We start from the raw sequence: 26,900 nt of genomic DNA, 5'->3' as shown, positions 1-26,900 counted from the left end.
CTGTGCTGGATGTGATAAAGTATACATCGGCGAGACCTCCCGTGACCTGAAGACCCGGATCCGGGAGCATCGCTACGATTCCCGGAACAACATCACCACCAACGCCTGTGTTATCCACCGGAACACCAATGACCACCTGATGGATTGGGATAACGCAGAACTTCTGTTTAGTGAACCAGACAGGATGAGGAGAAAATGCCTCAAAGCGGCCGCCATTCAAAGCTTCAAAACCATTGAGCAGAACAGAGGCATGTTTAACATCGCCCCTCCTATCATCCATCTGTTACCCGCATTAAATAAATGTATGAAATGTCCCCCTTAGTCCACTCCAACAAACTGTCCGAAATGTCCTCCTTTGTCTCCACCAAGTCCCACCCGTCCCCCTCCTCCCCCTCCACCTACCACCCACCCCTCCCTGATAACCTCTCCCAGTTCCTTCCCTGTTGGCTTATATGTGCTCAGAGTGTGTGTCATGTCTGTACTTGAAAAAGCTGTAACAAGCGAAACGTAGTACCAATAAAGGTTTCGATCTCACAAGGTGTTTATTCTCACAGTCTTGTCGGCTTTTGCCATTGTGATTCATATATATATATATATATATATATATATATATATATATATATATATATATATATATATATATATATATATATATATATATATATATACAGTATATGTGTGTGTGTGTGTGTGTGTATGTATGTATGGGATTTCGCCCTAGGCTACTGCTATGGGAACGTAAAAACTCATAAGAAGAACAACCCGTTACGACCCATCATCTCTCAGATCCCGACTCCTTCCTATCATTTAGCCAAAAGATTGAACGCCCTCCTAACACCCTTCATTCCTAAGGATTACAGCATTGAGTCTGCCGCTGACTTCTTGTCCATCCTCAAAGGTGTCGATGCCAAAGGGGATATCGCATCCCTCGACGCGGAGTCTCTCTTCACCCACATCCCCGTGGATAGGACCATAGATTACATCCTACAGGTAGTCTACCCTGAGGATGGCCCTGCAAAGCTCAAGATCCCCAAAAATCTCCTACGCCAACTGCTGGAGATTTGTACCAAGGAAGCCCCTTTCTATGGTCCCAATAAACAACTCTACAGACAAGTTGATGGTGTGGCTATGGGCTCACCCCTTGGAGTCCTCTTCGCCAATTTTTTCATGGGGATGGTGGAGAGAGAGGTCTTCAGTTCTACCAGAAAGCCTCCCATATACGTTCGTTACGTAGACGATATTTTCGTCCTCGTGAGGGACCGTAGGGAGCTTGAAGACCTGAGGAGCAACCTACAGCGCGTCTCCGGCCTAAACTTCACTTCAGAGAACAGCATCAATAAGCAGCTCCCTTTCCTAGATGTAAAGGTTGAAGCCAGTTCTCAAGGTTTTAGGACCGGAGTATATACCAAGCCCACCAACCCAGGACTCTGCCTCAATGGTAACAGTGAATGCCCTCAACGCTACCGGAGGTCCACAATCGACGCCTATGTCAGGAGGGCCCTGACGCACTGTAGCGACTGGGCCCGAACCCACGCAGAGCTCGACAGAACGACGCAGGTCCTGGTAAACAATGGCTTCTCTAATAGAGAGGTGCAAATCGCCATCAACAAGCACCTTGATAGATGGTATTCAACCCCAGCAGAAAAGCCAGTAGGAGAAGTCAGGATAAAAAAATTATACAAAAATACCATGTCCACCCATTATAGAGCCAACGAGGAAGCCCTTAGAAAAATCATCTACAAAGACGGCAATGACAAAATAGATATGATTATTTTCTATAAAAACATGAAGACATCCCAACTCCTAATCAAGAACAACCCCTGCCCAGTGGCGGATCAAGGATAAGAATTTTGGGGGGGCTAACCTGAATTCCTTCCTCTGAGTAGTCTGATGTATCAGAAGTCTGGAGTATACTTAATAAGGTTTTTCAGATTTTTCTGTATTTTAGACATATATAATAGAATAAATATTCGTTTTATATTGTTACACGCTTGTGCTAGTCAGTGATAAGGCACTGGCACGCGTATACTCTCGCATAGACAGAAATTATTGTAGGATCCGTGTGTAGTGTTAGTGCACATGGACTCATGGAAGTAATAAAAAATAGAAGTAGCTTCAAAAACAGAAATACAAACAAAAACGTGTATGAACTTCTGAACCTGTTAATAAAAGTATTTAAATTACATTAATAACACATAGCATTGTTCATGGGATCTCACACGAACATCAGCCTCCTGTTTTTTTTTGGGGGGGGGCAAATACACTGATTACACTGTCTATTTCTGTCAGAATCTTTCACCAGTTGTGTCGATTCTTGACTGTCCATTCTGGTCATTCTCCCTTCCTCCACTCTTCGCGCTTCGGAGTTTGAGTTTCGAAGTTTCGGAGGTTTGAAGCTTCAGAGTTTCCAAGTCTTGGTATTTGATGCTTCAGAGTTTCGAACTTCGATTATGCAAATTGGTGATACTCTCGCAAACCACTTAGTTTCTTCAAACTGTAATTGATGTATTAGTTAATGAGCTGTTTATGTATATGTATAATTCAGCCAAATTTTAAGAGTCACAAGTGATCTGTGACACTCGCCCACACAAAAAGATATTGCTCCACGCAATGTCTAACCAATTACTCCAGTGATAATTACATAGAGACACTGATATGTAATTGAATTGAAATCTAACTGCACAACTATAATATTCTATAAAAGTACAATTACTACACTTTTATGTCTTTCTCGAGCAGTCGGGACATCAGGTCAGCTCCAACATTTGAACTTCCTTTGATGTACCGGATGACCACGTTGAACTGCTGGAGGTACAATGCCCACCTCATGATTCGGGCATTGGCGTTCTTGGAGGTCCTAAGGCTCGAAAGAGGCAAGTGATCAGTCTCTAAAATAAATTTATCTCCGTAGAGGAAATAATAATACTTTTTGATGCCCTCTACAACTGCAAGCAACTCCTTTTCCACCGTACTATAGTTCAACTCCGCTGGCTTCAGCTTCCTACTATGATAACTAACAGGAAAAATATCCCCATCCCTTTCTTGCATCAGGATAGCTCCAATGCCTTCTTGGGACGCATCGGTCCGGAGGATGAAAGGCTGGTTGAAGCCCGGTAGTTGAAGTATCGGCTCCTTGCAGAGGAGGTTCTTAAGCGTCGTAAACGCTTCCTCCTGTTCAGGCCTCCATGTCAACTTGTTAGGAGCATTCTTGTTGAGAAGCTCTGTGAGTGGCAAGGCGAGGACAGCAAAATTCGGAATGAACCTGCGGTAGTAGCCCACAAGTCCCAAGAACGATCGGACCTGTTTCTTCGTGGTCGGCCGAGATGCATTCTTGATCTTCATTATCTTGCTATCCTGGCATCCACATCGTCCTTCGCCTAAGGTATGTCCCAGGAACTGTACTTCCTGTTGGAAAAGTTCGCATTTAGACGGCTTGACTGTCATATTCACTGAACTAAGTCTCTTAAGTACCTTCTTCAGGATCTCCAGATGTTCCTCGAAGGTAGAAGAGTGGATGAGTATATCGTCCACAAAAGCTTCCACTCCATGGATGCCGCGCAGAACTTGATGCATGGCACGGTTAAAAACTGCTGGGGAGTTGGTAAGTCCAAAAGGTAGTACAGTACTTTGAACTGGTAAAGTCCGTTGGGTATTGCGACTGCCGTGACCTGCCGTGACCTGTTTGCTTCTTACCTCCAGCGGAATCTGGAAGAATCCTTTCGCCAAATCCATCTTGGAAAAGATTTTGGAGTTGGCGGCCTTTGCGATGACTTCTCTATGATGCCTGCAGCTTCCATGTTGTCTATCTCCTTCTTGACCGCATCCACCAGACGAATGGGTATCGGGTATGGCTTCAATCTGACGGGTACGCTGCTCGTCAGCTGTATTTCGTGGCAATCCACCTTGGCGACTCCAGGCTTATTGGAGAACACTGCTGAATGTTGCTGGAGAATAGAATTTATACGTCTCTTCTGCTCTGGACCAAGCCTCGGAGGTACTTGCACATCCTCCACCGTTTCGCCTTGAATAGCTTCACGGGTAAGGGGTGCGCAATCTGTCAATTCCTCAACCTCTGGTATAACCACGGCAGCAGAGACCATCTGCGACTGCTTAAACTGGCCTTCGACAATCTGCAGACACTCGTACTGTTCAGGTGATAGCACACGATCTCCCCTATTCAGCAAACATTCTTGACCAACTGCCGAACATGTAACTTGAGATGTGTAATATTTCTTCAGCATATTAATGTGGAACCTCTTTTGGTCTGGTCCCACTTGCACCAAGTAGTTCAAATCATTGAGACGTTTGACTACTTCAAAAGGTCCTTGCCATTGCGACAGCAACTTGTTGTGCACGGTGGGTAGAAGGAGGAGGCACTGGTCTCCTTCCTCGAGGATCCTCAGCTTAGTTTTCTTGTCGTAGTACGCCTTCTGAACTTCCTTAGCTTTCAGTAGCTCTTGCTTTGCTACTTCACAGGTCTCTCGTAGTCGTTCGGCCAAGTCCAGCACATATGCATAAGTTGTCTTCACTGCGGGGTCAGGCTCTTCTTCGTCCCAGAGTTCTCGCAGTACTTGCAGAGGACCACGAACTGACCTGCCGTAGACTAACTCAAATGGTGAGAACTGTAGTGAAGCTTGGGGTACTTCGCGGTTGGCGAATAGTAGAGGGGCGATAAATCGTGGCCATTCCTTAGGTTGCTCTGCTGCCATCCGCTTCAGCATCTTCTTGAGGGTGCCATTGAAACGCTCACAGAGTGGTAAGGGGTAGTCCTGAGCCCTTTTACAGCCAGTAGCCTCAGCAACTCTTCCATCATGACTGAAGTGAAGTGGCTCCCCCGGTCGGACAACACTTGCTTAGGAATGCCCACGCGACAAAAGATTTCGAACATTGCTTCGGCGACAGTTATGGTTTCAATATTGCGAAGGGGTACTGCTTCAGACCATCTCGTCGCGAAGCCCACGCAGGTAAGGGTGTATTTGGCTCCGTCAGCTGCCCTTGGAATGATAGGTCCAACGATGTCCACAGCCACTCGCTGGAATGGCTCAGAGATCAGAGTGGTGCAGGCTTCACTCGGCCGCGATCTGTAGTCTTCTGACATACGTCACATGACCTCATCATCCTCACTATCTCTCTGCCTATCCCAGGCCAGAAAAATTGAGACTGAATTCTATCTTGAGTTTTCTGTACTCCCATGTGTCCACCTAGTGCAGCATGATGACCCAGCTTAAGCACTGCCAGGCGGTACTTCTCTGGAACAACGAACTGTAGTCTCGAGTCCCCGCTTGGATACACCGTACTGCAATAAAGTCTTCCCCTTTTCTTAAGGAATCTGGTTTCCGTTCCCCGAGAAGTTCTGCAATGTCCCTCTAGAACCTTCTTACAAACCATGGCAAGTGTGGGATCGGTCGTTTGCTCGGCAACTACATCCTCACTATTTGCAAGATCTGAAACAGATGAAAGTATCAAAGGTTTTACCTGGTTGGTTGCTCTGGCGGCTCCTCTGGTAACCGCCGCAGCACAGGTTTGGGTGGTGTCTTCGTGTGAGCCATAGCTAAGGGGCAGATCACCTGAGTCCCGTTGATAAGACTCACGGTTACATAATTTCCAGTGTAACTGTCAGGCGTTACAAGCCTCTCCTTGACACAACACCCCGTCGATCCGTTGTCCCTTAAGACTTCCGCGGTGACACCATTTACCTTGCCAGGCTGAACCAGGAGCCCTGTACCTCTGAGACTAGAACTCAATGCAGCTGATAAGTACACGTGTTGGGGAGTTGACACGGAACCGGCGGTGACACACTCTTCTTGTGGAATAACCTTTGGGGAAAATTCCTCAGGTGCTCCTCCGTGGTGTACTGCTGCTGCTGCAGCGTGCTGATTCTTCTGACCCTTGTGACCCTTCCAACCACCTTGAGAGTAGGGCTGGTTCCTCACTTGCTGTGGTTGGCTGTGAGGAAAAAAAAGATTGAGTAAATCTTTGTGGTTTCGACTGCTGTGGAGATGACTGGTAACTTATTGTGGTGTTGGGCTTGCGTGTTAGACCCTTGTGGTGTCTGAGAATGTACAGGGGGAGGCAACTTCTTGTGAAGTTGTTTCCTCGTGTGGTACCCGTAAGCTGCGAAGTGTGCGTCGGCCAGGTCAGTCATTTGCTGGAGGTCCTTTACTTTCTGTGTCTTGAATTTAGCCACCAGCTCCGTGGGACACAACTTTTCCAGCTGCGGAGTCTCGTCCTTTTCCATCCAATGGTCCAAGTAACTCTTCAATCTAGCGCAGAACTGGGCTACCGTCTCCTTATCCTGCAACATAGCTCGCTGATATTGGTCACGCGCATCCTCCAATGTCTTACCATAAGCTAGAAGTAATGCTTTCTTCATACCTTCATAATCTCGCATTGAGGAGTCAAGACGGTGGATGATGTCGAGAGGTTTCCCGTCGAAGAGGTTCATAAACTCGACCTTCTTAACATCTTCGCTCAATTTGTACGTAGTCGCCACCATCTGGAACCTGTCAATAAAAGGCTCAATCGCTTGACCTACCTCATACTTTGGAATGTTGAGCCGGTGTGTAGAGAACTGGGTGTGAGCAACAGGGTTGACACCTGGCGAGCTGGTACCATCGGTCTGAGGTTGGGAAAGTTTGAGCTGTAGCATCTCCTTCTCATGCAGCCGTTTCTCCTTTTCATGTTCCAACTTTAGTTTCTCGAACTCTCGTTCCTGCACTCTGTCGTCCTGAAGTTGCTGTTGCCGTTTTCGGACGTACTCCCGGATTTCCTCAGTATCCTTATACCCCAGGGTTTCCGCCTCACTCGTCAATTCCTGCACGGACATGGCTCTCACACTTCTGTAATCAACTTCAATGTTACAATAAAAGTTTTCCTGCCAGAGTGTGAATAACGCACAAGAAGGCCCCACGATGGGCGCCATTTATGTCAGAATCTTTCACCAGTTGTGTCGATTCTTGACTGTCCATTCTGGTCATTCTCCCTTCCTCCACTCTTCGCGCTTCGGAGTTTGAGTTTCGAAGTTTCGGAGGTTTGAAGCTTCAGAGTTTCCAAGTCTTGGTATTTGATGCTTCAGAGTTTTGAACTTCGATTACGCAAATTGGTGATACTCTCGCAAACCACTTAGTTTCTTCAAACTGTAATTGATGTATTAGTTAATGAGCTGTTTATGTATATGTATAATTCAGCCAATTTTTTATGAGTCACAAGTGATCTGTGACAATTTCAATATTGATTTCATTGTAAACGCCGAGTAGCGTCAGGCTGTTGAGGCTATCTTGACCCATAGTATTCCTTAGGTAGGTCTTCAGTCGCTTCAGGGTTGAAAATGAACGCTCGGCCTCTACGTTCGAGACTGGGAGCGTGATCAAAACTCGGAGGAGCTTGGCCAGGTTCGGATACATTCGGGTCTGGGCGTGGGCAAGGGCATCTCCAATGGATTCGAACTTCATTGTTGTTGAATACCAGCGCTCTGCTTCCACCTTCACGAGGCTCAAGGTCTCGATGTCAGCCTCATAAACCTTTGCCGCTTCCAGTACAGCAGCAACATCTCCGTCAGCGCTGCTGAGCAGATTCTTGATCTTGAAGCCAACAGGAATAGTATCATTCCCGAACCGGGTCTGCAGCTCAGTCAATACATGGTCGAGGAATGGGACATATACACAGTGGCGGCGCCAGGGGGGGGGGGCTTGGAAAAGTGGCCAGCCCCCCCATTAGCCCCCCCCCCAAACTGAAATGAGCAAATTGAAAATTTAAAACACTCATTGAAATAATTTTATTAAGTGGAATTTTTAATTGCCAGGGCTAAACATTTGTCAGCCATCAGTGCTAGCCCAACCATTAACCTCCTCCCCTTCTGAAATGAGGATAATATATGTGTATTATCATATTACTATTAGCCCCACCAAAAATTTGCTCAGCCCCCCCTTAGCCTCCCCAACTAAAAATTCGTGGCGCCGCCGCTGCATATACAGATCTTCAGTAATACTCCCTCAGCTTCTGGAAGAGTAAATTCGCTCGCTGCGTTTGGCGCTTGCAAACTCGAGGTACAGGAATGGTGTCATGTGATGAACCGATCTCCTGGAGGAGCCCCTCTGCCTTCTTGAAGATGTTCTGGAAGCTGGTCAGTGCACCTTCCCGGGTCTTGTTTAGATGCGTCACCACATCACCAATCCTAGCGTACGCTGAGACTAGATCGACCATAGGGGACTGCAGGGCTCGGCTCGGCTCCACAGTGTGAGGTAGCACAGACTCAGCGACGGCGAGACCAATCAGAAAGCGCGGCTCTCGGATTGCTATTAGTAGTAGTCCCGCCGTCGTGTCCGAGTTGCTCTCGTTCTCCAGAAAGACGGCAATAACTGGCAGGAATTCCATAAACACAATGACCGAGTCGTGTCGCTCAACCCATCTAATAGTGCAGAGGCTGACCAGAAAGTACTAAAATCGATTAAATGAAATCCTTACAATGATTCATGGAAGAACAAATTTGGGGGGGGCTTCAGCCCCCTCAGCCCCCCCCCTGGATCCACACCTGCCCCTGCCAAAGGACACCAGAACTTCAGCGTAGCCATCTCGTGTATGAATACTCCTGCAGAAAAGGGAACTGTGAAGCCCTCAATGAAACATATAGAGGGAAGACTACAACGAAGCTCACGAGGCACCTCACCCTTCATCTCTCCAATGGCGCTATCAAGTGACACCACGAAGACGTTCATCAGACCCCACTGACAAGAAAGAATTTGGAGGAGGGCATCACTATTTTGCAGACAGAAACAAATCACACACGCCTTCATATCCTACAAGCATTATACATAAAAGATAAAAACCCTACCATGAACAGACAGACTCCGGACCCATTCATTATCCCCACATCAAAAGACATTGAGGTCAGCTCATGGCTCACACCTGCTAGGCCCAGGGGCGGCGCTTCGCGTCCTGCTTCTTGATTGGTCAACCGGATCAGCACTGAAGTGTTTGTGATCTGTGTATTGTGTATTTATAATCATTTCCCACACACTGTACTCATTAGCACTGAAGATGCCTAACTGTTAGGCGAAAGCTCTGCATAAATATTAAGAAGATAATTCCCATGCCTTTAGATATACCACCCATGCTATTTGGCCAGGTCATTAGAGGACTTAGCACGACACAGCGCACCAGCATAAGAAAAGTCGAGAATGTCAGCAAAAAACTCGTGAACGCAGAAGCTGCTGCATATTTCAATGACATTTGCCTAAAAGAGGATCTGCTGCCCAACTATAGCAATATATATATATATATATATATATATATATATATATATATATATATATATATATATATATATATACATATATATATATATATATATATAAATATATATACAAACATATATATATAGACACATATATATATATATACTAAAATATATATATATATATATACATACATATATACATATATATATACATATATACACATATATACATATATAATATATATATATATATATATATATATATACAGAATATCAGGAAAATATACAATTGGAACCAAAGAAGTAAAGAAAGTAGGATCCGAAAAAGATTTGGGAGTAATTATCACGAACGACTTGTCCTATGATATACAGATTAACAAAATTGTCGGGGAGACTTACAACTTGCTAAGATCAATAAAAGTGGCGTTTACATACTTGGACGAAGACATGATGAAAAAAATATTGGTTACATTGATAAGGCCTAGATTAGAGTATGCAGCGACATTGTGGTCCCCCAGTACCAAAAAGAATATAAAGAAAATAGAAAGAATCCAAAGAGCAGCTACAAAAATGGCACCTGCACTTGCAAACCTATCATACGAAGAGAGATTGGCTAAACTGGAGTTACCGACACTGGAGCAAAGAAGAGAGAGAGGTGACCTATTGACCATCTACAGAATCATGAAAGGCACAGAGGTACTCAATAGTGAGAACTTACTTAACTGGGACAAAAGAAACACAAGAGGACATGGAAAGAAAATAAAAAAAACATAGCTATAGAAGAGAACTGAAGAAAAACAGTTTTCCTCATAGAGTTTTGGACACTTGGAACAAACTGGACAATGAAATAGTATGCGCAAAAACCATTCATGAGTTTAAAAACAAACTAGACACTGCAAGATACAAAGGCGGGACAACACAAGCATAGCTCCCCTTCCCGCAAAATACAACTAGGTAAATACAACTAGGTAAATATATATATATATAATATATATATATATATAATATATATATATATATATATATATATATATATATATATATATATATATATATATAAATGTTTTGCTTTCAATCCAGGCTTCCATGACTCATGCTGTCTGTACTGAATGATCCACTCCTTTTGCCAACAGGATTTTTCAGAAAAGAATGAAAATGTAGTCCATCTGCAGCAGAAAGTTTCATTAAATCACTGTTGCAATTTGTGGGGACACAATAAACCATTTTCAAACTAAGTACTTGATAAAACCTTGCTAACACATGAAATATGATGTAACACTGATCAAATTGACAGTGTAGCATGGGATTTAATAGTGCACACATAGAACGTGCATCAGAAAGTAAACAGTGAGATTGATGTCACAGCTGATACAGCCTTACGAGAATAGCCAAAGATTGGCAGAGGAAAAGTTCGTCTGCTACCGATATTTTGATAGGCCTTTTTATCACATTGCGTAATAATTAGGATTTATTTTTGCATTATTTGATCAAAAAGTGACTAAGCCATACATCTAGCAAATATTCACCACCTCTTTGAAAACCTTCTCAGTTGACCTTTAACCTTAAATTAACATTAAACAATTTTCATTACTTTGTAATTTATTTAGCATCCAAAAAGAGGAAAGTTCTTGATCCCAAAGAGGCAAATACGGAATACAATGTGTTAGTAAGAAAAAACAAGTTTGTGTATTATATATATACATATATATATATATATTATATAAATATGTATATATATGTATATATATGTATATATATATATATATATATATTATATAAATATGTATATATATATATATATATATATATATATATATATATATATATATATAAATAAACATTTCACTTACATGTTTAACTGAATTGAATTGTGTAATTTTGAACAGTATTACATTCAAATGCCTCAACTGGAAGTTTTACTCCATTATCAAAACAGTTGCAAAATTGTTTTTACTTACATTTAGGTTAAATCTACCTCCCAGCAATCAACCAGTCCATTGCCTCACTTATCTTGCAGGAGACCCGAGGTTCTCAGGTGGTAGCAACAACTGGGTTGGCCCACAATGATTCAGACAATAATTTGATATGCCCCTAGCATGGCCATAACTCTGGATAACAGTCTTTATATCTGCTGGAGAAGGATGAGTAGGCTTCCATGTCTGGTTTTATACTACAAATATCCTTTTGTATTTCTGTTCTCTTGTTTCTGGGGGGTGGGGTGGGGGTTTGAAGAGGCTGGAAATGGTAAAAGATGCATCTATGCTGTTTAGTATGAGGATGACATTGTTCCACTGGCAGAAACAGAGGAGGGCTTGAAGTGGTTGGTGAGTTTATTTTATTTTGTAATGTTTCCTGGAGGAGAAAATGAAAAGTAATGTAGCAATATGTTTGGTCATGGTGATATCCAAGACTAGAGGGCAAAAGGTTGGTAAAACACCATCCCAGCTGTTATACACTGTGCAATGTTAGTAGGCATTTGCCTTTGTCTGAGCTTGGGGACTCATGTACACTCCAGGTGTACATGCAATTGGAAGATTGGAGGAAGAGATATAAACTGAGGGCTGCATGGGGGGGGTTAGAAGTTAGGTGTCCTGGGGGGGACTATGGGGGTATTGAAGGTTGTCTGTGGACACAATGAAAGAAATGTATAAACCAGTAGGTGTGCTGAGAGTTACATATAGGAGTGTGTCACGAATCTAGGCTCCGTGTTTGAGTTGATACGTCGAATCGAGACTATGATTCGAGTAGTTCCTACAATCCAGAATTTTAGATTCGAGCACAGCCTCGTTTTTGGATGTTCCTTCTCTACACGGGGATAAGTAAAGACGACGATGGAACAAAAGAATACTATTTGAGCACAGTACAAGTATAAAAATATCTCTTACCAAAATGGAGAATGAGTACAGGGAGCGGCGCTGGAACGGGAGTGGGCCTAAGGACCACCGCTCCCTTTCTTATATACACAGGCCGCGTGACACCGGTGCCATGGCACAGGTGCCGACATGTAAATTTAATTAACTTATCTTATTTCTACTTTGCCCAACTTCACATCTATCATCATCTTTCTTTATTTTCTGTGTGGAGAGGGCTCACAAAGTTTCTACCTAAAATCTTAATTCTACACTACACTGTGAGCAGATATATATTGGCTTTACGTTGCCGTCTGGTTTTGGCGAGCGTGCCCCTTAACCTCGGTCGGTGGGGGCACCGGTTTCTCGTATTCCTCCGCTGCAGGTCCATTGGCACCTTCGCGCGCACTTCTAGTTGCTAACGTCTTTGCGCACAAGGGGACTATTGTTTCTTTTGGATCCGGGCTCCTTCGCTACAGGTCCGTGAGTACCCTTATGCTCATTAATCACCGTAGGAGGGTCACACTTGCACAACGGTTCGTTCTTTATGTTGCGTCCTAGGGTTGCGTCGCTCCAAGTATGGGCCTGTGGTATGTGGGGCACGGCAGGGAGGTGCGTAGCCACATACGTAGCATGATACTGTCATGGTCGAGGTATCGTGAACATGAACTATGACCATGACATGGTCGAGGTATCGTGAACATGAACTATGACCATGACAGAGTGAGATGTGGATGATGAATTCAAAAGAGGCAGTGGAATTGAGGTGCTTGAAGGGTATTTATGGAGTTAAAGATATGACATATGGATTATGAGGAAGAATGCAACAAACCAACCAGAAGTGAAGGTCTTGTCATGAGAAAGGATGGAAGAAGATATATTTGTCTGTAGTGAGAACAAGACATGACCCGACACAAAAAAAACTCAGATCACGAAACAAGCCCTTCAAGACAGACCATCATACTCAGTACTCTAAAAGCAACTCATGGACATGAGGCCAACAGAAAAAGAACCTCCCATGCCTGATAAGAACCACACTAGCATGTCTGCACTCAGGACATCATCCATCATTGAAACACTACCAACACAGAATAGGCCTGGGCCACACATGGGATACAGAACACCTCGCACTACAATGCCCTGCACTTATAATCCCTTCACAACAACACAATGTATCTTACTTGGGTGAATTATGTCCCCACCTGGAGGCTATTGTCGGTTACCTAAAAGATTATGGTTTTTTGAAAACTGATAACAAGAGATAGACAGAGGAAAAGGTGGGTGGATGTCATCACATCAATCTGCTGTGCCCACAACCCTTAGGAAGATGGCCATGGCCATGGTCAGTTCAGCCCATAAGTTACTCAGAGACTTTGAGGAGCTCTCTGGAGAAAGTGAGTGTTGGACAGTGTATGTATATATATTTATATATATGAGTGGGTTATGGTGGAAGGAGACAAATGAGAACAAGTATTATATATATTGAACTCAAGTCTTCTTTGTGTTAGCTGTATCTAGAACATCTCATTTGCAAGGCTGATTCTATGCTAGTGCTGTTTCAGTGCAGGGTACTGGCCAAAATAGTGGCATGCCAATATAATTCTTACTTGTCTTAGGAATGATATATCTGCCTGGTTTCTGGGGAAGGTTAGTGAAGTATAATTATTAGTGGTCTATTAAGGAGTGTTTATTTTGTGATATATATAATGTGTTTGTGCAGAATTATTCTTGGATACTAAGGGTAGATTGTAGATGTTTGAATAGAATGCTGCAGTTCATTTCATGTTTGATTTAGTAGGCTGTGTTTTTGTGATTTGTTGGGTTTACCTTATTAGAATATACAGGAAGAGAGCTGATTTGTGGCATCCTGTCTCTTTTTTCTGATTGAAATACCAAAATTTGAATTTGCTTATAACTTAGGCTATTTCAACTTCTAAGCTATTCCAGGAGTTGTTGAAGCTAAATGGAAAAGAGTTGATATACTTTAGAGTTTTTTCAATTTGTTCCCAAGATCTCATGACTTTTTTGTTATAGAGCAACAGTTTTATTTATTCCCATTAATGACCTTGACTTCTCTTAAGATAATTCTACAGAGAGAAGGATACCTCTGCCCCACTTTGCTGCCTTTTATGACTCCCATGGGAAACATGGTGGCAGAATCCTTTCCTCCCCCTACCACAGGGGACACAGGGTAAAAGAACTATAAAAGATAGAGGGCAGCTTCAAAGGAACAGCATCATGGAAGAACAGTTGTAGTATAAAAGTAACATTACTCTAGGAGTAGAGATTTTGCTCTAACATAGACAAAATGGCGTGTGGCTCTAATCCGTAGAGCAGTCCCTAAAGCATTGGCTGCATGCTACTGTGCAATTAGATACTGCACAATAACATGCAGTCACTACCCTAGCCACGAGGAGCTCAAATAAGAAGGAAACAAGGTGGAGATGGGAGTGGGTGCATGCCTTGACTGGCTAGCTCCCTTATTAGGTGGAAGAAACTCTTGGTATTTAGATTTAATGACCAGAACATGATCATCAAGTCACCATTCTCTTCTTTCTTGAAATGATGGTAGGTTCAGTGTAATCTATCTTCATACATTTTATCAACAAGGATGGGAACCAGTTTGGTTCTTGCCCTTTGTATCATGGTTATATCCTTCACTTTATGCTGATACCACACCAATGAAACACATTCCAAATCTATGTATCAGGCATTCTACACATTTTCGTTTTTCACCCTGTAATGTGCACTAATGGCATAATTGGAACCATGCTGGTCTGACATTCGCCCAGTTGTGAGTTTGACTCATGCACTTCATTCTAATGCCCAGCAGTAACTGTTACCTGCCCCAGCAGTCCAAGTGCATAGATCAAATGTGACAGCTTCAGTCACAGCTACTCAGCACCTCCTGGCATAGGCTCCTCACCACCCATGTAGTGAAAAGCTAGTTAGTTCTTGAGTTATGAGATAGATGGATTACTAGTGTCATCATATAATGAGATTTTAGCACAATGTGAGGTTAATTTTCACACAAGATAAGAAAAATGAGGGGATTTTGATATTGAAACTTTGTAAATTAAGGGACTCGAGTCTCTGAATCAAAAGAATAAATATTTTTTCTATAATAAAAATATTTTTGTTTTAATAAAAGCTATGCTATGTTATTTGCATTGTATAGCCTACGCATCACAAATGTATCCTTAATTTGTAGTTATCTAAGGTTAATGAAAGAAACAATGATAAAAGATTCAGTTATGTATTTATATATTATTAATATTTCTAAACCTTAGAATGCCAATACTTAAAAAAAAAAAATAATAATAATAAATAAATAAGTAAGTAAAATAGGAGGTACTCTGGAGTCAACTGAATGCTACCCATTCTGATTATATAAATTAAAAAATACATGACAAAAAGATTCAGACATTGGCAGTAATTAAGATAAAGACTCACTGTGCTGAAACACCTGGTGATACCTTTGACAACTAATTATGCTGTCCAAGCAATATTCCAAATAAACTGCACAAGATAAATACTCCATTTTTTACAGTTTGTTATTCCAAAAATGGGTGATTTAAAAGCATGTATTTTAAGAAGTACCTGTACATGTTGATGAAGAGCGTATAATTAAATAATCTTCTTGAACTTTTACCCTTCTACATTATTGATAATTTTTTCTTCCAATAAAGTTAATTTTCCACATTTCACTCCATGCAGATGTATATTGTTTAGGTGAAAGTGGCAGTTGCCGACAAGTCTATTGAAATAAACACCACGTGGGGAAGGAGCCTTTCTTAGCATGATGTTTTGCTTGTTCCAGCTTTTTCAAGTATATAGTCATAATATACATGACAGATTAAATAAGAACTTGGAGAACAGAGGGAAGGAGGGAGGAAAGGAGGGAGGGGGGAGGGGGTCACTGAATATTAGGAAAGGTTAAGGAAAAGGTGGACCAAATGTCTAGGAACAGTAATGGTTAAGGATAAGATGGAACAATAGGCTGGGTGAAGGACATTAGCTCACAACTGAGGAGCAAAAGGAAGAAGAAAATAAGAAGGGTGGGCAAATGTCTATGGGGGGGGGATTTTGGAGGGCATCTAGGAATAGCTTAAAATTTTGTGGGCAATGGGTATTAAAGGAATTAAGTTGGGTGAGATATTGAAGATGCCTCTTTTTGGTTCATTTGTGGTGGTTCCTTGTATGATGACTGCTTCCAAACATTTCCTACGGATCTTGTTTGGTTCATGTACTAGAAGTTGTGCATTTTCCCAGTCCATCAAGTGGTTGATGCTATTCCTGTGTGCAATATACATGTTGTTGGTGACATCATGGCAGACATTGTATTAGTGTTCTTGTATCTGGGTTTTTAGATTGTGTGGTGTTTCCTCAATGTAGGATTTTTCACATCCCAAGCAGACATGGGCATGATTATGATTACTAATCAAAAATCATAATCCGTGGCTGTGATTATGTAATTATAATCAAATCATAATCAAAAAGTATATAGAATTTGTGTAATCATAATCAAATCATAATCAATTTTTTCTTGATAATAACCATTGATTAAAGTGCGATTATTGTGATTATTTGTAATTTCTAGCAGTAACAAGATGCTTCACTCCCTTCTGAGTATTGATCCAACCAAGCTTGATCAGTTAGACTTTCCAGTAAAGCTATCCAAACATGAACTTAATCTCATCAAGGAAAGAACAGATATCTTGACACCATTTGAAGTAGCAACTCTACAGTGTCAGGGAGAAAATATAACTTCAAGTAAAGTAATACCATGCATTTGCAGACTGAGAACTGAGCTTGAACTACTGTCACAGACATACAAGTCAGACATGATCATCACTCTCTAAAGCTCAATCGAGAAAAGATTGAAGATCTGTGAAGACATGGAGATGTTTCAGCTGGCTTCACTCCTAGATCCATGCTTTAAGATGGACCAGAAGAAGTCATGCATATACCAAGGCTTTTTCCCCCTTACAAGGGAGGTAGCCAAAAAGGAAAAGGCATAAAATCATTCCCACCCATTCCATCCCTGAATACACTCCACACCCCTCCACCCTCCCTCTCATCTTAGAACCTCCCGGATGACAGGTCATCCCTGCACCTTGTCCACTTCCCTGGGTCAGAAGCAGTGTTGCAAGACACAGCACATCCACAGCAAGGCCGCTTCATTAAATCGGCGACCCCCCCCCTCTCCGTCCCCCCATTCATAAAAGGAGAAGACGGGAAGAAATCCCTTCAGGCTGCGTCAAATTTTGCTCACACTTACTACCTCACCCCCCATCCCCCCACCCATTCCACCTCATGCATCACAACATCATCCATATACAACCATTCTCCATTCACCCCTGTCTTCTGTCCTCTCCCGTCCTTCCCCAAAGCCCCCTTCACCCCAGAAGAAGTCAATTTAATAAAATCCCCACTGAAAACTAAAGTAGTTGAAATAATATCTACTGGCAATAAAGAAAAGGATTCCCTTCAGGAAAATAAGGATGCCCCTAGATAAGCTGTTCAGATTCATGACACCATCATCATCAATGAGCTCTTCCCTCTGTACATTAACATCAATTTTATTGCAAATGGAATCCTACTTGAGTCAGCCAACAACAGAGGATGACAGTGATCCCCTTCTCTTTTAAGAACAGAATTGGTCAACTTACCTCATTTAACATACTGGCTCTCCAATATCTGTGTATCCCAGCATCATCACCTCCAGTTCAGAGACTTTTCTCTATTGATGGGAAAGTCTTTCATCCTGAACAATACAGAATAACTGATGCTCGCTTTGAGGAGTTGATGTTTATCAAGTGTAACAAACACATAGTAAACTACGGAGCTGCCTAGTGTAGGCCTTATGGTCTCTTGCAGTCTCCTTTATTTTTATGTTCTTATGCTATTCTTATTCTTATGTAAACCATTATATGAGAAATAATCAAGTGCATAACAAATTCTGTATTTTGCAGGGAAATACTTTCATTATTACTGAGGTTTCTATATTTAGCAGAGAAATGCTTTGTTTTCATTATCACTGAGGGTTGTATATTTTGCAGGGAAATATTTTGTTTTCATTGTAACTGAGGGTTATATATTTTGCAGGGAAATACTTGTAATGTATTATGTACTATAAAGCAAAAACAAATAAAGCTTCTTATACACAAATGTATGTCCTGAATAGAATCGCCAATGACAACAATGTCAATCACATAATTTCCGACAGTTGTCCCCGGACTCGAACCCAGGACTTGTACGTAAGCAAATCTATGCTTCTACCAATCATGCCACTGAGGCTATAAAATTCTTCAACCTCGGGGTTAATCTACACCCGCAGGATTTGAGTCGACTGCTAACTGCTGTCCTAATCTCAATTTTACAAAGTCCATCAAGGATACATTCCTGCTTCACCACTACCTATGGGTGGGCTGGTTCTTCGTAAAATTGAGATTAGGCAGTTAGCAGTCGACTCAAATCCTTCGGGTGTAGATTAACCCCGAGGTTGAAGAATTTTATAGCCTCAGTAGCATGGTTGGTAGAAGCATAGACTTGCTAATGTACAAGTGCTGGGTTTGAGTCCGGTGACAACTGTCGGAAATTATGTGACAAATGCATGTGTTTAATACCATTAATTAGTATGTGATATAAACAGTTTTATATATTACTGTACTAAAATATGTAAAAATGTACCTAATAGATAAAATTTGCTACCTATTTAAGCATTGTACCATACTTGATCATTGCTTTTTTTTATATAAATAATCACAGCAAAATGTGATCATAATTATAATCTAATCATAATCACACAAAAAAATCATAATCAAAAACAGCAAAACTCAAGTAATTATAATGAAATCATAAAAAAAAAATAATAATAATCATAATTTAATCACAATCAAAAAAGTATTTTAGACCATAATCAAACGCAAATCCCAATAATTTTTCATGATCATGCCCATGTCTTATCCCAAGCATGGAATCTGATAAACACCAGCTTTATTGATCAGTGTTTCCTTGATATTTATTTTTGTCCTCATGATGTCTTTAATTGTCAACTGGTCTGGCACATTACTTCCAAGTTGGGTGGTTTTTAGAATACGAATCAGGTTGGTGGCACCGTTGCTGATTGGTAACATGAGACATTTGACTGTCCCGCCCTGCTGCCTACAACCCTCCAGAATCTTAATGGCCTGTTTTCTGCATCTATCTACAAGGAAATCTGGAAACTTTAATGATAAAAAAGTATTCTTCACTGCATATTCTGAGTGTCCTAAGGAATAAGCCTATCACTACTTTAAATTTCAGCTGGTTACCCTGTCTGGGGTATTGGCTGCATGTTGTCATGGCAAAGTAGCATGCAGTTGATACTTTAGGGTCTATATGGGGTACCCCTATGGACTACAGCTACACATCATTTTGTCTATGATAGAGGACTCTGCTCACAGAGAAATGATGAAACTTTTATTATACTGGTACTGTCCCTCCGTTATGCTGTCCCCCAACCCCTTGTTCCTGTCCTGTACCAATTCTCTGAATTTCATTTCCTTGTTTTGCCTACCTTGTGGTGGGGGGAAAAGAATGCTGCCAATAGCTATTCCCACTTGGATCGTAAGGGGCGAGAAAAATGGGACGGGGATTGGGATCAGGCATCCTTCTCCCTGTAGCCCCACAGGGGACATTCCTAAAAAAAAGTAAAGGAATAAGAGGGTCTAGGAGTTTTCCAACCAGCGCCCTAAGGTTTGGGTCTTTTAATGTGCATGGATGTGGTACAGATGAGAGTAAAAGGGAAGAGATAGGTAGTATGTTTGTGAGAAAAAAGATGGATGTGTTGGCTTTGAGTGAAACTAAGATGAGAGGGAAGGGCGAGTGTGAGTTTGGAAGTGTAGTTGAGAGGTTCTCAGGAATGAAGAGAGGGGGAGGGAGAGAAGGGGTGGCTATACTAGTAAGTGAAGAGATAGTTAAACGTGTAGTGGAGTGGAAGGAGGTTTCTTCAAGGTTAATGTGGATGAAGGTGACTGTGAAAGGAAATGTATTTACCTAGTTGTATTTTACGGGACAAGAGCTATGCTCGTAGTGACCCATTTTCATATCTCTCCACATCCAGTTCATTCTTTTTCATAATTCTGAAAATGATCAACAAATCGCCTCTTTCTCTTCTCTGTTGACAGTGTTGACAGATGTAATTTCTCCAATCTTTGTCCATGTCAGATTTGACAGTGTAGGTGCCATTTTTGTCACTGCTCTTTGGATTCTTTCTAATTTTCTTATGTTCTTCTTTGTGCTAGGTGCCCATAGTGTTGCAGCATATTCTAGTTTAGGTCTTATCAGTGTAACGACTATTTTTTTTACCATCTTCTCATCTACGTAGTCGAAGGCCACTTTCATTGATCTCAGTAAGTTATAAGTCTCTCCGAATAATTTATTGACATGTTTATCAGGTGTATGGTCTGAATTGACTTTTTTGACTTCTTTGTTTCCAATTTTATACTCTCCTGATACTCTGTTTTTACTTTTTCCAAATTCTATTATGCTACATTTCTTAATGTTGGAGTTCATCTCACTTTCCCGACTCCATTCCCATATTTTGTCTTGGTCATCTTGCAGTGATCCGCAATCTTCTGTTTTTACTCTCTTGAGTAATTTGGCATCATCAGCAAAGAAGTTCATGTAACAATTTACTCCCTCACCCATATCATTTATATATGTGGCAAACATTAATGGAGCCAATACAAAGCCTTGTGGGACGCCACTTTTCATATCTTCCCAGTTTGAATTTTTGTTTCTAAGTACTACTCTCATTTTTCTCCCAGTTAAGAAATCCTTCATCCATTCCAGCAGTTTACCTTGAATTCCTCCTAGTACTTCAATTTTTCTTGTTAGTTTTTTATGTGGTACTTTTTCGAATGCTTTCTGCAAATCCAAGAAGGTGCAATCTGCCCAGCCATCTCTTTCTTGTATTATCTCAATTAATCTCGAGTAAAAGCAGATTAGGTTTGTGGTGCACGATCTGCCACTTCTAAAGCCAAATTGTTTGGGGTTTATTATTTTATTTTCTTCCAAGTGTTTGGTCCATTTGTTTCTGATGACCTTTTCACATATTTTTGCTACTGTGCTTGTAAGGGATACCGGTCTGAAGTTACTATGGACCACAATGCACTTACCTTTGTCAACTGTATCTCTCACCCAATTTTCCTTTTCTGTAATTACCTTCATAACTGTTTCTTTTGTATTTTCCTCCTGCTTTTGTAATATTTCTCTAAAACATATTTTTTGATTTTCCTGTTCTTGTTTCCATTGATATTTTATTTCAATAGGTCTGTTTCTTTGATTGACTTCCACCTTTCCAGTCATTACTTGTAATTGCTCTTTGACCTCCTTTTTCAGTTCATTTTTATTTTTGTCCTAATTTTTCATTCTCTCATTTTCTCTTTTAAGGATTTCAATTTTGCTCTTCAGGTCACTTAATTCTTCAATCATTTGCTCATTACTCATACGCAAAGTAATCAATTCTCTATGTACAGCTCGGTAATCCAGTTTTAAATCTATAATTTCTTCCATTAAGTTATTTACTTCACAATTTCTTAATGCATTACTATATCTAATTTATCTATGTCTAAGCTTTTACCTATTTCACCTGGGATTCTTTGAAACCCTGAAAAAAAGTTACTTTCCCACCTTTGGTTTTTCTTAGAGTATCTATCAAACAATGGCATTTGGGGATGACACCTCTGGGATGACACCTTTGGGACTATACTTATGTTCAGTCCTTGCTTTGTAGGTTCATTTGTTATTCATTCCTCTTTTTCTTTCTCCATTTTGCCAAAAAACTATACTTATTTTAAGAACTGGAAAGGCTTTTACCGGTCATATGAGTACCATAGCCTACCCATCCTGCACAGTAACAATTGGTTTCCTTCGTTAACGGCAACAAAACCAGTAGATAGGCATGCTTAATCACAGCACCTCCTTTCGCTTCTGTGTCTGGTGCGTGTGGGTTTTTGTAAGTGCATATGGGCCTGGTAGTGAGAAGAGTGTAGAAGAAAGGAAGGCTTTTTAGATAGATTTAAATGAGTGCATAGAGGGATTAGGGAGGAACATCTATGTAGTAGTATTGGGAGACTTTAATGGTAGGGTAGGAAATGAACCAATTGACGGAGCGGTTGGGAAATGTGGAGTTCCAGGAAAGAATCGTAGTGGAGAGTGGATGGTGGAGATGTGTCTAGAGAGTTGATGATAGCAAATATAGTGTTTCGGAAGAAAGTCAAGCATAAGTACACATGGGAGAGGGTAGTGGATGGAAGGGTGGTAGATAGAGCGTTAATGGATTATGTAGTGGTAAATAGGATTATGTTAGGAAGAGTTAAGGATGTACATGTGCTAAGGGGAGAGGGTGGGGGAATATCAGATTTTTTTTGGTGGAAGGTAAGTTGAGAGTGGAGGATAAATGGAGAAAGAGGAAAAGGACAAAAGGTAGGTAAGTGCTTAGAGTGAACTCTTTAAATGAAAAGGAAAAAGAGAAGGAGTACAAGAAGAAGCTGAGAGAGGAGTGGGAGGGAGTGAAGGATAGAGTAGAGGTAGGTGTGGAGGAGGAATGGGTATGGCTCAAGGAGGGAGTCGCAAAGTGTGCAAAGATGATGTGTGGAACAAGAAGGATGGGAGAAAATAGAAGGAAGGGTAGTTAGTGGTGGGATGAGGAAACAAAAAAGGTTGTAGAAGAGAAGAAGCGAGCTTTCACAGATTGGTAACAAAATAGGACGAGGGAGTAATATGAGATACAAAGAAAAGAGAAGAGAAGTAAAGCACAAGGTAAAGGGGGCAAAGAGGAGAGCAGATATGAAATGGGTAAGAGTATGACAGAAAATTTTGAAAGTAATAAAAAGATGTTTTGGAAAGAAATTAAGAGAGGAAGAGGAGGCAAATCAAGTAGAGAAGAAAAGGTAAAAGGTGCAGATGGAGAGATGATAATGGAAGAAAAGGCAGTACAAGGAAGATGGGCAGAGTATTTTAGGGAGTTGCTAAATGTGAAGGAGGATAGGGAGGGAAAGATAGTTGCATTGGGAAGTGATAAGAAAAAGAGAGTGATGAGTGAGGAAAATGGAGAAATAGGGAAGGATGAAGTGAAGGCAGTTAAGAAGATGAGAGCAGGTAAGGCACCTGGTCTGGATGAATGCCATACAGAATATCTAAAAAAAAGGAGGTACAGTGATGGTGGTTTGCCTGGTGAGGTTATTTAATGTTTGTTGGAGAGAGGGTAGAGTGTTGGAGGAGTGCCTGTATAGTTCCACTTTACAAGGGAAAAGGGGACAAGTGTGAGTGTAGTAGTTTCAGAGGGATTAGCTTGTTAAGTGTAGTTGGGAAGGCTTATGGGAGGGTCTTGATTGAGAGGATTAGGAGAGGAACAGAGGGAGTAATTGGTGAGGAACAGTGTGGATTTAGGACAGATAGAGATTACGTAGATCAGATTTTTGTGGTAAGACAGATAAGTGAGAAGCTATAGGAAAAGGAAAGGATGTTTTTCTGGGCTTTTATGGATCTGGAAAAGGCTTATGACAGGGTAGAGGAAGGCATTGTGGGAGGTTTTGCAGATAATTATATGGGATAGGAGGAAAGCTTTTAGGAGCTGTCAGGAGTTTTTATGAGAGTAGTAGAGCATGTGTCAGGATTAGAAGTGGAGAGAGTGAATGGTTCAAGGTAAAGGTGGGACTTTGCCAGGGATGTGTTATGTCACCCTAGCTGTTCAATTTATACATGGATGGGGTGGTGAGAGAGATAAATCCTAGGGTGGTGGGTCAGGTATTGGAGATGTTAAAGAAAATGGAGAAAAGTGGGAGGTGAGCCAGCTGTTGTTTGCAGATGACACTGTGCTTGTAGCAGGATGAGAGGAGGGACTGAGGAAGTTGGTGAGATAGTTTGGGAGAGTGTGTGAAAGAAGAAATTTGAAGATAAATGTGGGTAAAAGTAAGATGATGAGATTTACAAGGGGTGAAAGTGGCAGCAGACTGGAAGTGAGCATTAAGGGAGAACGACTGGAGGAAATGGATAGTTTTAAATACTTGGGTGCAAATGTGGCAGGAAAGGGAGGAGTGGAGGGTGGAGGTAGAATGTAGATTGAGAGAAGTGAGTAAATGCCTTGGTGGATTAAAAAGTGTAATGAGAAATAAACATCTGGGAATGGATGCTAAGAGGAGATTTTATGAAGGAGTGATTGTGCCAACAGCACTGTATGGGGCAGAAAAATGGAACATAAGAGAGGAAGAGAGAAGGAGTTTGAATGTGTTTGAGATAAGGTATCTGAGAAGTATGATGGGGGTTACTAGACTGGATAGAGTGAGAGATGAGGAGGTGAGGAGGAGAATGGGGTGGTAAGAGAGTTGGGAGATAGGGTTGATGAAAGAGTATTGGGATAGTTTGGACATATGGAAAGACTGAGTGAAGAAAGACTAGTAAAAGAGGTATGGAAGGCAGATGTGGAGGGAGTGGACATGAGGGGGCAACCTAGGATGAGATGGATGAGGTGAAAGGGGCTTTGGGAAAGAGGGGAATGTCTGCTGAGGAAGGACGGGAGAGGACAGAAGATGGGTGAATGGAAAATGGTTGTACAGTATATGGATGATGTGATGCATGAGGTGGAATGGATGGAGGGGGTGAGGTAGTATGTATGAGAATTTTTTTACGGAGCCTGAAGGGATTTCTCTCCATCTTCTCCTTTTCTGCATGAGGGGATGGAGAGGGGGGGTCGCCGATTTAATGAAGCGGCCTTGCTGTGGATGTGCTGTGTCTTTAGTCACTGCTTCTGACCCAGGGCAGTGGACAAGATGCAGGGATGACCCGTCATCCAGGAGGTGCCAAGATAAGAGGGAAGGTGGAGGGGAGTGGAGTGTATCAGGGATGGAATGGGTGGGAATGGTTTTTATGCCTTTGTTTTTTGGCTACCTTCCTTGTAAGGGGGAAAAATCCTTTGGTATATGTATGTACCATATTTTGATATGTGTGTGTCTAAGAAAGGAAGGGAATCATTAATTTCTTCTTCTAGATAGAGGCAGAAACCAGGCCATTAAGATTCTGGAAAGTTGTAGGCAGCAGGGTGGGACAGTGAAATGCCTCGTGTTATCAATCAGAGACCTCACCACCAATCTGATTCTTATTCTAAAAACCATCATCCCTGTGGTGGGGGAAAAGAATGCTGCCAAGTATTCCCACTTGGATCATAAGAGGCGAGAAAAATGGGATGGGGATTGGGACCAGGCATCCTTCTCCCTGTAGCCCCACAAAAGACATTCCTAAAAAAAGTAAAGGCATAAGAGGGTCTAAGAGTTTTCCAACCAGGACCCTAAGGTTTGGGTCTTTTAATGTGCGTGGATGTGGCACAGATGAGAGTAAAAGGGAAGAGATAGGTAGTATGTTTGTAAGAAATAAGATGGATGTGTTGGCTTTGAGTGAAACTAAGATGAGAGGGAAGGGTGAGTGTGAGTTTGGGAGTGTAGTTGAGAGGTTCTCAGGAATGAAGAGAGGGGGAGGGAGAGAAGGGGTGGCTATACTAGTAAGTGAAGAGATAGGACATGTAGTGGAGTGGAAGGTTTCTTCAAGGTTAATGTGGATGAAGGTGAAACTGGGAAAGGAGATGTGGGTTTTTGTAAGTGCATATGGGCCTGGTAGTGAGAAGAGTGTAGAAGAAAGGGAGACTTTTTGGATAGATTTAAATGAGTGCATATAGGGATTAGGGAGGAATACCAGTGTAGTAGTATTTGGAGACCTTAATGCTAGAGTAAGAAATGAACCAACTGACGGAGTGGTTGGGAAATGTGGAGTTCCAAGAAAGAATTGTAGTGGAGAGTTGATGGTGGAGATGTGTCTAGAGAGTTGATGATAACAAATACAGTGTTTCAGAAGAAAGTCAAACATAATTACACACAGGAGAGGGTGGTAGATGGAAGGGTGGTAGATAGAGCATTGATGGGCTATGTAGTGGTAGATAGGAGTATAATAGGAAGAGTTAAGGATGTGCATGTTCTAAGGGGAGAGACTTGGGGAATATCAGACAATTTTTTAGTGGAAGGTAAGTTGAGAGTGGAGGATAGATGGAGAAAGAGGAAAAGGACAAAAGGTAGGGAGGTGCTTAGAGTGAACTCTTTAAATGAGAAGGAAAAGGATTGATGATGAGAGCAGGTAAGGCACCTGGTCTGGATGGATGCCATGCAGAATGTCTAAAATAAGGAGGTACAGTGATGGTGGACTGGCTGGTGAGGTTATTTAATGTTTGTTGGAGAGAGGGTAGAGTGCCGGAGGACTGGAGGAGTGCCTGTATAGTCCCACTCTACAAGGGAAAAGGGGACAAGTCCGAGTGTAGTAGTTTCAGAGGGATTAGCTTAAGTGTAGTTGGGAAGGCTTATGGGAGGGTCTTGATTGAGAGGAGTGTGGAGTGTATTGGGGATGGAATGGGTGGGAATGGTTTTTATGCCTTTGTTTTTTGGCTACCTCCCTTGTAAGGGGGAAAAAGCCTTTGGTATATGTATCATCTTGGAAGTAGTGTGCCAAAGCAGTAGGACAATTAAAGACATGACGAGGACAAAAATAAACATTGGCAAAACACCAAACAATAAAGCCAGTGTTTATCAGATTCTGTGCTCGGGATGTGAAAAATCCTACATTGGGGAAACATCATGTGATCTAAAAGCCTGGTTACGAGAATACTGATATGTCCACTATGATGTCACCAACATGTGTATTGCACACAAGAACAGTAGCAACCACTTGATGGACTGGGAAAATGCAGAACTTCTAGTACATGAACCCAACAAGATCTGTAGGAAATG

The 26,900-nt window shown here is 41.7% G+C and overlaps 1 protein-coding gene across 3 annotated transcripts in view; it reads right to left on the bottom strand.

Annotated features, from left to right (window-relative positions):
* LOC143023117 (uncharacterized) overlaps positions 1-26,900 on the bottom strand; it is a 50,340-nt gene that overhangs the window by 2,652 nt on the left and 20,788 nt on the right. Inside the window, exon 3 of one of the 3 annotated variants that reach the window (XM_076181620.1) lies at positions 3,580-5,946. The exons of 1 other annotated variant lie outside the window; for it this stretch is intronic. In XM_076181620.1, the coding sequence (XP_076037735.1) occupies positions 3,690-4,721 (1,032 nt within the window). In that variant the 5' untranslated portion in view covers positions 4,722-5,946 and the 3' untranslated portion in view covers positions 3,580-3,689. Of the gene's footprint in view, positions 1-3,579; positions 5,947-15,395; positions 16,381-26,900 lie in introns of those variants that run through there. One more of the 3 variants, XR_012966169.1, reaches the window with a different exon arrangement.

The sequence above is a fragment of the Oratosquilla oratoria genome, unplaced genomic scaffold (genome assembly GCF_046742065.1).
Source record: "Oratosquilla oratoria isolate Oo_2021 unplaced genomic scaffold, ASM4674206v1 SCAFFOLD45, whole genome shotgun sequence".
Lineage (NCBI taxonomy): Eukaryota > Metazoa > Arthropoda > Malacostraca > Stomatopoda > Squillidae > Oratosquilla > Oratosquilla oratoria.
This window is presented reverse-complemented; position numbering and strand designations above follow the sequence as displayed.